Source organism: Melanerpes formicivorus, unplaced genomic scaffold (genome assembly GCF_026170545.1).
Source record: "Melanerpes formicivorus ecotype bairdi unplaced genomic scaffold, bMelFor1.0.p_v2 SCAF_20, whole genome shotgun sequence".
NCBI lineage: Eukaryota > Metazoa > Chordata > Aves > Piciformes > Picidae > Melanerpes > Melanerpes formicivorus.
Window position 1 is genome coordinate 5,671,979 of NW_027142372.1, and position 12,433 is coordinate 5,684,411.

At 36.6% G+C, this 12,433-nt stretch overlaps 1 protein-coding gene and 1 long non-coding RNA gene across 2 annotated transcripts in view; one reads left to right on the top strand and one right to left on the bottom strand.

The window, feature by feature from the left end:
• ITFG1 (integrin alpha FG-GAP repeat containing 1) overlaps positions 1 to 12,433 on the top strand; it is a 78,612-nt gene that overhangs the window by 51,048 nt on the left and 15,131 nt on the right. Inside the window, exons 11-14 of the mRNA XM_068150584.1 lie at positions 1,920 to 2,070; positions 2,526 to 2,634; positions 6,364 to 6,407; positions 7,630 to 7,708. Of these exons, the coding sequence (XP_068006685.1) occupies positions 1,920 to 2,070; positions 2,526 to 2,634; positions 6,364 to 6,407; positions 7,630 to 7,708 (383 nt within the window). The remainder of the gene's footprint in view (positions 1 to 1,919; positions 2,071 to 2,525; positions 2,635 to 6,363; positions 6,408 to 7,629; positions 7,709 to 12,433) is intronic.
• The window catches only part of LOC137447241 (uncharacterized), an 85,514-nt gene continuing 79,452 nt past the window's right edge, over positions 6,372 to 12,433 (bottom strand). The window contains exon 3 of the long non-coding RNA XR_010988832.1: positions 6,372 to 6,891. This is a non-coding gene — a long non-coding RNA (uncharacterized lncRNA). The remainder of the gene's footprint in view (positions 6,892 to 12,433) is intronic.

Genomic DNA, 12,433 nt, shown 5'->3' on the forward strand with positions numbered 1-12,433 from the left:
AGGAGGCTCAGGGCAGACCTTATTGCTCTCTACAACTACCTGAAGAGAGGTTGTAGACAGGTGGGGATTGGTCTCTTCTCTGAGGCAACCAGCTCTGGAACAAGAGGACACAGTCTCAAGCTGTGCCAGGGGAAGTTTAGGCTCAAGGTGAGGAGAAAATTCTTCACAGAAAGAGTGGTTGGCCATTGGAATGTGCTGCCCAGGGAGGTGGTGGAGTCACTGTCCCTGGAGGTGTTCAAAAAAGGATTGTACATGGCACTTAAAGCCATGGTTTAGTTAGACATGAGGTGCTGGGTGATAGGTTGGACTTGATCTCTCAGGTCTTTTCCAACCTTATTGATTCTATGAATGTCAGCACTTAAAATTTTCAGGTTATGATTATGGGTTCTCCAATACAAATAATACAGTGTCTTAAATATTGCAGGTTACCTGGATTGGCTAGACACAAATTCAATGTGCTTCTAACTGTGAAATAGAAGAAGTGGGTTATTCATATTAAACTTCAATCAAATGCAGGCATATGGCAGGAGATTTTGAGGGAAGCGTTAAATATCTCATTTTACTTTTGATACAACTGACCGAGAACAAAGCCCTACTTGTTTCACATTGCAGGTTCTGAAATAATAATTTGGCAACAGGCAAGGAAACTGGTTTCCTTCAGTGTTGGAACAAATGTATCTCCCTTCTCTCTTTCTGAAATGGGTGAAATAGATCTTTGGATATTGTGGGATATGATTCCTATGTGGGGCAAATTATCTGAAATACACCATAGAAACAAACCCAGAAACTTTCCAGAGGAGAAATGCTTGTGTGTGACTGCATCCTGGAGCTAGTAGATGTTGTTAAGATACAGGGAAACATCTTGCTGTCACCCTTGAAAACAGCTGTGTTGTTCAACATTATAATGAAGAAGTGGGTTTGGTCATTGCCCTGGGCTCTACCATGCTTAGGTAGCTTTACAAAACATTGTCTGCTCCATCTCCTGGCTCTTCCCCCAGAAACAGAGAAGGAAACTTCATTGCTGCCTCGGCAATGAAAAACATGGATTCTAGCAGGCTCTTAGGATACCATCCTGCCAAAGAATCAGACTCCTAGTTGGTAAAGTCTCCCTCAGTTCCAGTAAGAGTGGCAATACTACAGTATCAGAGTCAGTGTAAAATGCTATTAATCATCAACGTGCATATGTGTCTCCCACTGACCAGTGGACATATATTGGGTACATTCTCTGGGAGGGAAATTTTGCTTTACTAGACCGTTCGCTCTGGTTTGTTTCCTGTTTCACTATCACAGTTTATTTGTTATGCATTAGCAAATGCCCAATTTGGTTTGTCTTGTCCTGTTTTCACTGTGCTAGTAGGTTGTGGGGTTTGGGGTTTATATTGCTTTGAAACAAAACACCAATAGAAATTTGGTTTAATCTTAAATTTGTGTAAAATATCATACAATGTGTAAGAACATTTATTAATGGAGCTAGGGTGGGAAGAGATTGTCACAAAATAATGAGAAAGTACTGATGCTTTTTAAGTAGTGCTTAAGATGAAGGACTGTGGAGAGATTAAGGAAAATGGCAGATAAGTGCACTTGCTTCAGAACTAAGTAAGAATATACTCCATATTTTGAGTTAATTAAATTACTCTTGTTGATTTGGACCCATTTATTTAGTGTATACATGGGTTGAAGTCAGGCATGTCATAATGGCTGTAATTTGGTCTGTAAAGTTAACATAAATGCTTACAGAGTTACAGCATCCAGTGGCTGCTGGCTTTGTTTTTATTACATTTAACTTCAGCAAATAACTTAAATTATTAAACTGCAGTAATTTTGTAATGTCCATCATTTAGAATATTTATAGCAAACAAGTTGGGTTTTATGTATGTATGTATATGTTTTTAAACTACAGATGTGTGTATGTTTTACAGCAATCAGCAAGCATTTTTACTAGAAAATGTCCCGTGCAATAATGCAAGCTGCAAGAGCGTACGTCGCATGTTTAAGGTGTTTTGGGAGCTCTCGGATCTAAATCAAATCAAGGATGCAGTGGTAGCAACCTTCTTTGATATCTACGAAGATGTAAGTTCAACTCTTTGTTGTAGAAGAGAGCTTCTCTCTCTTGCTCTCTGCCTGTGTGCCCTGGCACAATGCATTGTAACGATGCTGGCTTTACAGCAGGCAGTGCCTTCAGCCTGGTAAATTCACTCTTGAGATGCTCCCTGGAAGGTCAGCAGTCAGCAGCAGCCCATTGATGCCTGTGAGTTTGCTGACCTTCTGTATGACCTTTCTTGCCTCTTCAGTGGCAAGAAAGAAGCCATTGAACACATATGTTGTCCTGTTAGCTGTGAGTGGAGCACTCTGTCCTAATTTACCATCAGTTAATAAAAGATACTGAAATTAGTAGGAAAAGTGTAAATTTCAGTACACACACTTATTACTTTATTTGTATCTCTAAGGGAATTCAATTGCTAAATTTAGATGTTACCTAGAGTTAATCAGCATTCTAATGTAAACTTTTTGTTTTGCTTCTCTAGGGAATCTTGGATATCATTGTGCTAAGCAAAGGCTCCACCAACAAGGAGTTTGCCATCCATACATTAAAAAATAACTTTGAAGCAGATGCTTATTTTGTTAAAGTTATTGGTAAGTTATCACTGTTCAATCAAGTCAAAATGGGACATTGAGAAGAATATGAATATTTGAGCCTCTGAATATGATAAATTTATGGCCATGCTCTGTGTGTGATAATTCTAGAAAAGACAGAAGAGAAAATACTCAGCATTGCAGAATTCTCTTGTTGCAGAATCTGACCTTGAACAAGTTTGGTTTGTTTCATTTAAAAGGGCTTGCTTGTTTTATTTTAATGTACATGCTCTAAGTAATTCTGCCTGCAATTTTCAACACTTAACTGTTTCTCATATCAGTGTTGGCTACAGTGACCTTTAAATAAGTGTTCATCATCTCTTGAGTGTGCTTCTGTTGTGTTGTTGTTGGCTTGGTTTGTTTGTTTGGGTTTTGTTGTTGTTGTTTTTTACAAGAATGCATGTCTTACTTCACTCATTAACTAGCAGTAGGGTAAATCCTTATTATTATTCTGGACTTTTCCTTCTGCAGCCTAGCAAAATTCTAAAGACTTGATTCTATGATTCTACTTGGTCTTCAACTCATTTTTCAGCTAGCTTCTGAAGGAAAAAACAAGAATCATCAAATGTCTAAAACTATGATCTGCAGGGAAAAAGCACATGAACTAAGTCATTCGGCCTAAAAGAGAGCGCATGGAACATCTGTCTTTTCAGTCCATAATGATGTGTAACAGCAGGGAGTGTGTTCCATGTGTCCATGCAAAATACCACAAAAAGTAACAGACTACAAGGAGTAAATTGTAGGTATAATTTCCTAAATTATGGCTAGGGAAGTGGTAACAAATTCCTAGAAGAGTCAGAGTTATCAACATTCGAGGTCCTGACACTTAGATTAAGAAATTATGCGGTATATTTAATTGGCTTTGAGGGAAAGAGTTGGGACTAGCTGAATTTAGGAGGCCCCTTCTGTCAATATTTTGTACCATACCTTCACTTATCTCCTCATACAAGATCATGTCAATATAAAAATAGCATTAGATGTACACATATCTATCCTTCAGTTCAGATTTAGGGGGGAAAAAAAAAAAATCTGTGAGGTTATTAATGATTTGGGGGAAGATTAGCTCTTCAACAACTAATTTGAGGAAAAATCTAATTATGCTTGCGCATAGAGATAGGCATGTCATAGTGAGGCAGAAGGGAACCAGGAGAAATTACAGCAGTATTGACTTGAAGGGGCATGCTTTCTTTGACCACAATCACAGCCTTTTTATCTTGCCTATTTTCAGAAAGCAATGCAAGTGTACTTATTTTCGTCTATGCCTTGAGTGGTTGCAGGATTTTCTTTCCAGCAGGGACTTCTGTCCTTCTTGCTGTACTTCTCTCATATCCAGCCTGTTTTACTGGAGTTCTTTTCTATGTCATCTGGAAATGATGCAGAATCTAGTGCAAAATGGGTTGGTTTTGTTTCAGTGACGACTGGTATGGTCTATGTTTTGTTTACCCTGCGTGATCTGTCCTGAGTGCCAGTTCATTTCCCTGTCTGATCAGTGTGGTGTGCTCAGCCTAAAATCACCGCATGGTTCAAAACACATCTTAACTGTGGTACAGCAATCAACGTGGCAAGGGCATGAGAATTAAGAGACTTGGTTAAAAGGGCTAGAGTTAGATTATTATATTTATAATTGAGAGTTACTAGGTTTTCAGAGTGTGTGCCCTACTTGTTCTGCAGCTGCAAAGGTGACCTTTGAGCTTATTGCTTGTTCCTTGAATTTTTGAGAATGAGTGGAAAATGAGACTCTACATGAGCTTACGAGGACTAAGCTAAACAGGAACAACTAGAGGTTCACCTTCAAAAATTCTATTTGCCTTCATGTTGTTTAAATGCATCTAATCCTTCAAAAGCACGCATTTTGCACACCATAGGCATCTGTACCTAGTGCTGGGGGCTGGTGCATTTATTAATTCCGCCTTAGCCTGAGCAAAGTCTTATTATAATAGCCTTTAATAATTTGTCATCTTGATGGAAACTTTCTTTTAAATAATAGTATATAAAGATAGTGTAATTCACACAAGCATGAAGAAAAGCTTACACTTCACAAAGCCATGTTAGAATTATAATTGTGTGATACTTTTCATGGGAAAAAGAGTAATTTGCAGCATGCGTTTTGATTCACTCTGTAAATCTGTGTTTAAAATTGGAGCAATCCTTTTTTTAGCATCTTTTTGGGTGTGAATATTTTTGCATAGAAACTCCAGGAAAAGGGAATTAATGAGTAGTCTAAAAATATTTTAACTGTCATACAGAGGTAAGTATTTCTAACAAAACATGCTTTGTGCAAGTTAGTGTGTCAGTAAATGCATTGTGTTCCCTTGTTTGGCATATGGACAATGAGAACAGTTTTGCTTGTTTCAGCTGATACCAAATGTACATGGTCAGATTATTTGTTCCAGCAGTGAAACTGAAGAGCAAATTGCAGTGAGCTATTTTGCATCAAAATGGGAAGAGTTGTTTCCACTTGCATACACACACACGTTTATAACATGGAAAATAACCTTCCAGCTTAAAACATCTTATTTGTAGATACACAGTCTTCAAATTCTGCTTTGCCACACCTTTGTCTTACCTGTCCAGATATTTTTGTAGAAAAATACTCAATTTTGGTTTTTTTTTTTTCTGTATTTGGAAATTTCAACACTATCAAATCACAAGCCAAGAATGATAACCTGAGCATTGTGACAGCTGCTAATATTTGCACACAAAATATCAAAACTGTTTCTTCTAGAACAGTCTTGGTTTTGACTCCAGCAGGAAATGAATTCTAGACAGACTATTACACAATGAACATCTAAAGTGCACTTTTTTGTATTTCACTATGGCCAAACATGCAGTACCCTAAACTCTACAGAGCCTCTACAGAAAATGCTTTCAAAACCTTCTGCTGGTTACACCTGCCCTCAAATCTGATCCAAATATTAATTTTTGCAGTCTGCCACACTTGCTTCTTGTATCCCGTAATTCATGGTTAGGTTCTTACTTGGCTTCAGTATGGCCTGGTCTGTGCCCTCTTCCCTGCTCACAGCCATTATTGGGCTGCTGCTCAACCAAACTTGTCTTTTGAAGTCCACATTTTGCATCAGAATGAAAGCTTTGATTTGTGTGTGTGTTTAGTTATTTGCATCAAAGGCGTTTTAATACTGATGTTCTAATACTCACTGTCACAAGATGTTCTAGGTCGTAGAACAGATGGCTCTCATTGTCCATCATTTAGTTGATTACAAAGAAGTGTTTAACAGATACTTCTGTAATTTAACTGATTTTGAAACTGGTAAGTTTAAACAAGTAATTGAGGAATTGTGACAGTTTTTACATACTAAGTAGCATTATACACATCTGGTTATACTACTATTGAATTTGTAGAATAAATAGGTAATGGGATTTTTGTTTGGTACAGCATTTGTGAATTGCTTTAAGTTGTAAAACAATTCCTTGTATAGAAGGAAAGGTCTTTACTTTTTTAGCAGTAAAGCTGAATCTCTGCCAATGTTTTTAAATGGTTAGCAGTGAATGAATAAAATTTACAGTCTGTTATTTTAAAAATGTTTTCATTTGGTATTATTTTAACTGGCAACTTCCTCCTTTTGAAGCTGGCTAAACAGTGAGGTATGATAAAACAGTGGCTAGCTGATTAATTTTTGCAAAGAAGTGTGCTTCAAACACATGAGGAATTTATAATACACTAAGCCATATAGAAGACAAACTTTACAAGCTCATTTTTTGTTTTTGCAGTTCTCAGTGGCCTCTGTTCTAATGACTGTCCTCGGAAGATAACAGTAAGTGTAACTATACCATTGCATTACTATTTAGCCTCAAATAAGATAAAGTCTAACTATGCCAAAACCTCTCCACATATTAACACAGTTATTGACTGGAAGAATGCATAACCCAGACCCTGACTGACCAGGTTCTGCATATTTGAGACATATTTGAGCCTTTCACCAGCTGCCTGCTCAGAGATTAAATCGACTGACTGTGCAGTGAGCTTTGTTATCCAGCATCATTATAATAATAAAAAATTCATCTCATTCACTCATTTTTCATAGATCTGTATTAACATCATCTTTGTGGTCTCCTTACTCATTCTAATTAATCACCATTTTTCATCCCATGTCTCATCCCACTTTTCACCATTATCTCTTAAGGTTTAGAACTTACAGTTTTTTGAGGCATGGTGTGAAATGTGTCATTTCTTCTTTTAATGTTCGTTTTGTAACTCATTTGAAAGCTCTTTGCTGGACGTGATGCCCCCTGTATCAGCTTGAATTTAGCATTTAAAAAAAAAAAAAAAGACAAAGAAAACTTTCATTAAATTCTCCTCTTAGAGTTGTCCACTCTCTTCTCCCTTCCCCACCATAGCAGATAGCTGTTCCCCACCCCTTCTGAGGTGCATTTGTTACAGTTCATCAGTCAGTAATCCACAACTCCCTTTGGTTTATTTATTTATTTGTGTATTTATTCTTGTCTTTTCCCCTATAACTGCTCTTTCATGTTAAAGTACATTTTTTCCCTCAGGAGAAATTGCTTAAAATAGATATTGACACTCAAAAAGTATTCAGCCACATTCATGAATTAAATGAAGTACTGGTAAATAATGATAAAAGTTTGAATTTGTATAGCATTTTTCAATTCAGAAAGACCATCAAGATAGTGCATTTTCTCAGACAATATTTAATGACTTCTGCTGTTTCAAAACATGTAGCTGTTTCTTTGAATTTGTACAGATTTTTATCTTACTTGTAACCTCAACCTTTTGTCAGAGGACTGCTTTATGAGAAACAAATTGTTACTTAGCCAACTGATCAGCCTCAGTTTGAAATAATTTCCTAGTAATACTATGACCAAAACAGTTCCAAGACTCGGAAATTATCCCTAAGAAAAGTAAATCATTAATCTCAAAACACTCTTCATCTTTGCTCTACTGTTTTATTACTACAGCTCTGTCTCTAAAATTTTGTCTGTTGTTTGGTTGGTGTTATTTTTTTTCCTCCCTTGTAGCCTTTTGGTGTAAATCAGCCTGGTCCTTACATCATGTACAATACTGTAGATGCAAATGGATACCTGAAAAATGGATCAGGTAAGATAACCTCATAATAAGAATACCCATGGCATGCTCTGCCTGTATATACTTCTCAGCAGCCTGAAAGTTGGAAAGAAGTTTACAGAGTGTAATGGGACTAGTTTGGAATAGTCTTCAATGTACAACACTTAAAAAAACCTCTGAATTCTTTCTTTACAGATTGCACATTTATTACAAACATTGCAACTGCATTCTTTTTTTCTTTTCTTCTGTCTCATGCAAATCAGGTTTGAACGCTTGCCTATATCTTGCCTAATCTGAAAAATGGTTGGATACAATATCATCAGTTTGTGAAACAGCATAAGCCTCTAGTGATTTACTTTTTCTATAAATTCCTTACCAATTAGGTATTAAGAAGAAGCAGTGGCTCTAAATACCCAAATAGAATCTGGTAGCCACATGAAAAGGATCAACAGAATATTCAGTAAACACAGGATGTATTTTTCTGGAGTTCTTCCCTACATCTGGCAGAGTAACGGGCATGTGTAAAATCTGAGTAGCATGAGGGAGATAGAGAGGGAAAGGCTGCATCCTTTCATGTAGTACAAGAACTACAAGGTATCAAAGAATCATTAGGTGACAGGGTCAAAATAAATGGAAAGAAGAGGTGCTTCATGAAACTTGTAGCTTAACTAGAGGTTTACTTGCATAACATATTACAAGTGCCACAGTTTATATGAATCCGAGACCAAAGTACACAAAAAAGAGCACTACATTAGGTCGTGGTTCAAGCAGTGCCTAGTGGGTTGTGCTTCCTTCTTAGGTATGTACCAATAGCTCCTAGAGGACACAGGTGGCTGTACTAGGTGCTCTGTTAGTCTAATTTACAGCAGTTGTTCTTATGACCATGATGTTCTCACTTCTTGCTTAGGCAAAAAATCCCAAACTCACAAGCCAAAACATGACCAGAGTATGCACATCTGGAAGTTGCACCATTCTAGCTCCTTCCCAGGAGCAATTATATGCATCTATCACTCAAGTTTTATTTCAAATTAAACTCAGTTGTTTTTAAAAAAACATTTCTCATGGTTCACTGGGAAAACTGTTAATCTGTAGAACACTGATTTAAATAATAGCAATAATTAAGGGGAGAAGGTGCTAATGTGATAAGGTCCTAAATCAGTGATAATACACCTTGAACACTGAGCTCAGGACTTGTCATTCCGTCCTAGAAAAAATAGAAACAAAGATGATGCCCTGAAATATGAACAAGATAGCTGCAAAAACACGTCCTCTCATTCTGTAGCACTTCATACATGCTTTGATATCTAAGCATATGTGCTTAGATATGGGTTTGAAAGCATTAGCTTACATTTTAATCAAACTAATAATTAAGGCTAACACAAAAATGTGGAGTATTTTTTCTAATTGCTTCACAAGTTCATTTTAACAAACTAATCATCCTGCCAGTTGTACATGCAATTGCATCACTCTGAAGGTTTCCTTCATGACATAAATTTTAAAAGCACTTACATGTTTAGTTAGAAATACTTAAACTCCATGATGTGTTTAGAGATTTTTAGTTACATTACACTGTTAGACTATGCAACAAGACTGGTCATTGTTCAAGCAGTCAAACAAGTTTTCAACTCTTGCTTTGTAATTAACACTATCTCAGAAATCTGATGTTTTAAGTGAACTTACACAATGCGCTTAACAAATCATAGCCAAGAGCTCATCAGAAGATGACAAAATAATGAGTTTGTGGGCTCTCAAGTACAGAATATCTATTTAAAGGTTAATTCACTGAGTATGAACTGATTCTAAACTCTGCATTGAGGAAATTAGAATTTTGATGGGTTTGTTTCATGTATGTTTGACCCTTTGGAACTTACTGCTTAAGCAAGCTTATAAAATAACCCAGTGGTGAAATGAAGATGTTCTTCCAACTACAGACCTATGTGTCATGAAAGAATGCCTACAACTTACAAATTCCTTATATCTGTGAGGAACAAAGCTAGGTCCAAATTTGAAGCTGTTTCACATATTTTCTTAATTTTTTTTCCAGGTTTTGTCTTCCAAGAACAAAAAGAAATATATTTTTTTCTAAGCATTATCATTAAGGTGTGGCAAGTTTGGCTGGTTGTGGGTTTGTGTTTTTTCACAAGGGGCAGTGCTTTTAGAAATGTGATTTTTTTTCATCATTTACTCTAAGAAACAGCTATCAACTATGATTTAATATGGCTGTAGTGCTATTTATCTTCCCTGCTACCGTATTTACAGTAATAAAAACCTAACAGATTCCAGTCATGATTAATTTCCTTTTCTGTTTTGGCATTATGAAGTAAAGGTAATGAATTCCAAGCACATTTATGACCCTAGCAGTATTGCTACAGGGAATTTTCTAATACTGTCTTTGATCAGTTTCTCAACTGTAATATGTTAATAGATTTCTTTTTTTTCTTTTTGAGTCTGTACAAGTCCTGCAAGAACTTTTCAAAGTCACATTTTCTGAAGCTATTAAGTTGGCAGCTCAACTTTTACAAGTTCTACTCATAAAATTTAGTCTGTGTTCTAACATAGGATTAATTGCCTACAGGTTATCATCTTGAAAAACAGTCTGTTACATCAGAGCTGTATTCTATTTGACTACCAAGAAATACCTCAAGCAACACTTACATAATTGTGTACTGGTGGGCAACACCAAACCCACATGGCATTTTTGGGCCTTACATAAACCCACAAAACATCTTTTCCACATTAAGCTTTTAAAAATATAGGCATCAATATACTATTTTAAAACTAATTTTCATCAGCTTCTTTGTATTCTTTATGTAACATCATGGTACCATCCATATCTGAAGCTTTTAATTATATGAAAGCAATAATGAGAGAGATCTGAGTAGTTTTTAACCACATTTTTAAAATAATTAATCTCTTTCCCAAGAAGTGATATGATTAAGAACATAGTTCCTTTTCTAATGAAAACAATGCTTACTACTCCTTTTTTGTGTGGTGGTTTGTTGTTTGGGGGTTGGTTGGTTGGTTTTTATCCCCCAAGTCAGACAATAATTTCTGTTCTCTTTACTGGTCTTAGTAGGGAACCAGCTATTGGCTGGACCACTGAACCCTAACTGTCCAGTCATCTTAAGTTATTCTTCCAGCCCTGGGCTGCAGTAAATCATACAATACTTGAAGAAATGTCCACTGTTCTGCTTCTCATCTTTCTAATTCTGCAGGTCTTTAGTTCTGAATTAGATATCTTTCATGTATGCAGTTTCCATGCAAAGAGTAAAATAAAAAGGCACATGCAGCTGTCCTTATCTAATTCATTTTGAGGTTCTTTGATCCGCCAAGCCTTAACTGCAGGAAATTTGCATAATTATGAGGGTTTTTTAAAAACATTTTTAGAAGTATTCCCTCTCATATTAACATTCCAGCAGAATAATAATTAGTGCATGCTCTGTGCTTATACTTTCACATTGCTCAACTCACTTGTAATCTTCCAACAAGAAATACTGTTAAATTAGCTGCAAGGAATAGCAGTTTCCAAAAATGAGCATTAGAATTGAGAAGTACTGGGTCTTACAACTGTGGTTAATGCCTTCAGAGACCTTCTCTCTTTGAGAGGAAATTCAATTGCAACAGCATCTTCAAATACTTAAGCAATTTTATGCTTGAGATCAGATCAGGTCCAGGTGTAAATCTGGGAAAAGTATGCAAACTCAGATTTAAGTCATGCTTTCGGATCAGTTTCCTGCAATATGTCTTCTTCACTCCTCATTTCTTTTGGAGTTGTCATTTTTTAAGGAGATCTCACAATTAAGTATGAGTGTCAGCCTGTATTTTCAGCTTTGCATCTGCATTTCCAGGCTTTTATTTAATTCAAAGAAATTGCTAATGTTTTTCTGACATGATGTTTTTCAGCTGAATCCTGTAAGCAGCAATGCATAGCATAAACTAGAGTATAAAAACTAGGGTACAATAGCCAAAGTTGAACACAGTGTAAATCAAAGCTGTGCTCGGAGTGAGAGGAGGATGCATAAGATTAATTAGTCAAGTTATCCAAATGCAAGCTGTTGGGCTTTAAGTTTGTTGTTGTTGTTGTTAAAGTTTTGGTTTGTTTTCAATCTTCAGCATCCATCCTAAAAAAAAGTCACTGTTCATCATGAAATAGTAGCCCTACTAAATCTCTTTGGATTTGAATAGAGTTTTGACTAATGCCAGTTGGATTACTGCAAATTACATCTTTAGGGCTCTAGTTGTTAACGGTTCAGACCTTTTGCAAGCTAAGGTGGGTCCCGGTTATCACAGTATCACCAAGGTTGGAATAGACCTCAAAGATCAACAAGTCCACCTGTCGCCATGGACCTCATGACTACACCATGGCAGCAAGTGCCACGTCCAACCCCCTCTTGAACCCCTCCAGGGACGGTCACTCCACCACCTCCCTGGGCAGCCCATTCCAATGGCGAATGATCCTTTGCATTTTCTTGAGAAGGCTACCTGCTTAGCATGTCTGGTTTCACTTACGTTATTACACAGACTGATTTTCTTAAAAGCAATGTCCTTGTGGACCCAAAACAACATCAATAAGATCAGTTACTTTAAAATTAATATGGAGTAGCTGTTAATTGACAGAAATGTTTTCAGAAGCTTCACAAGGATGGTTTCATACTGTAGCACCAGCACAAGACAAACAGTCAAATCTGTTACTACAGTGTTGCCTGGTCAAGGGCTAAACAAATCAAATGACTTGATAGTGCTCTAGCAACTTCATAG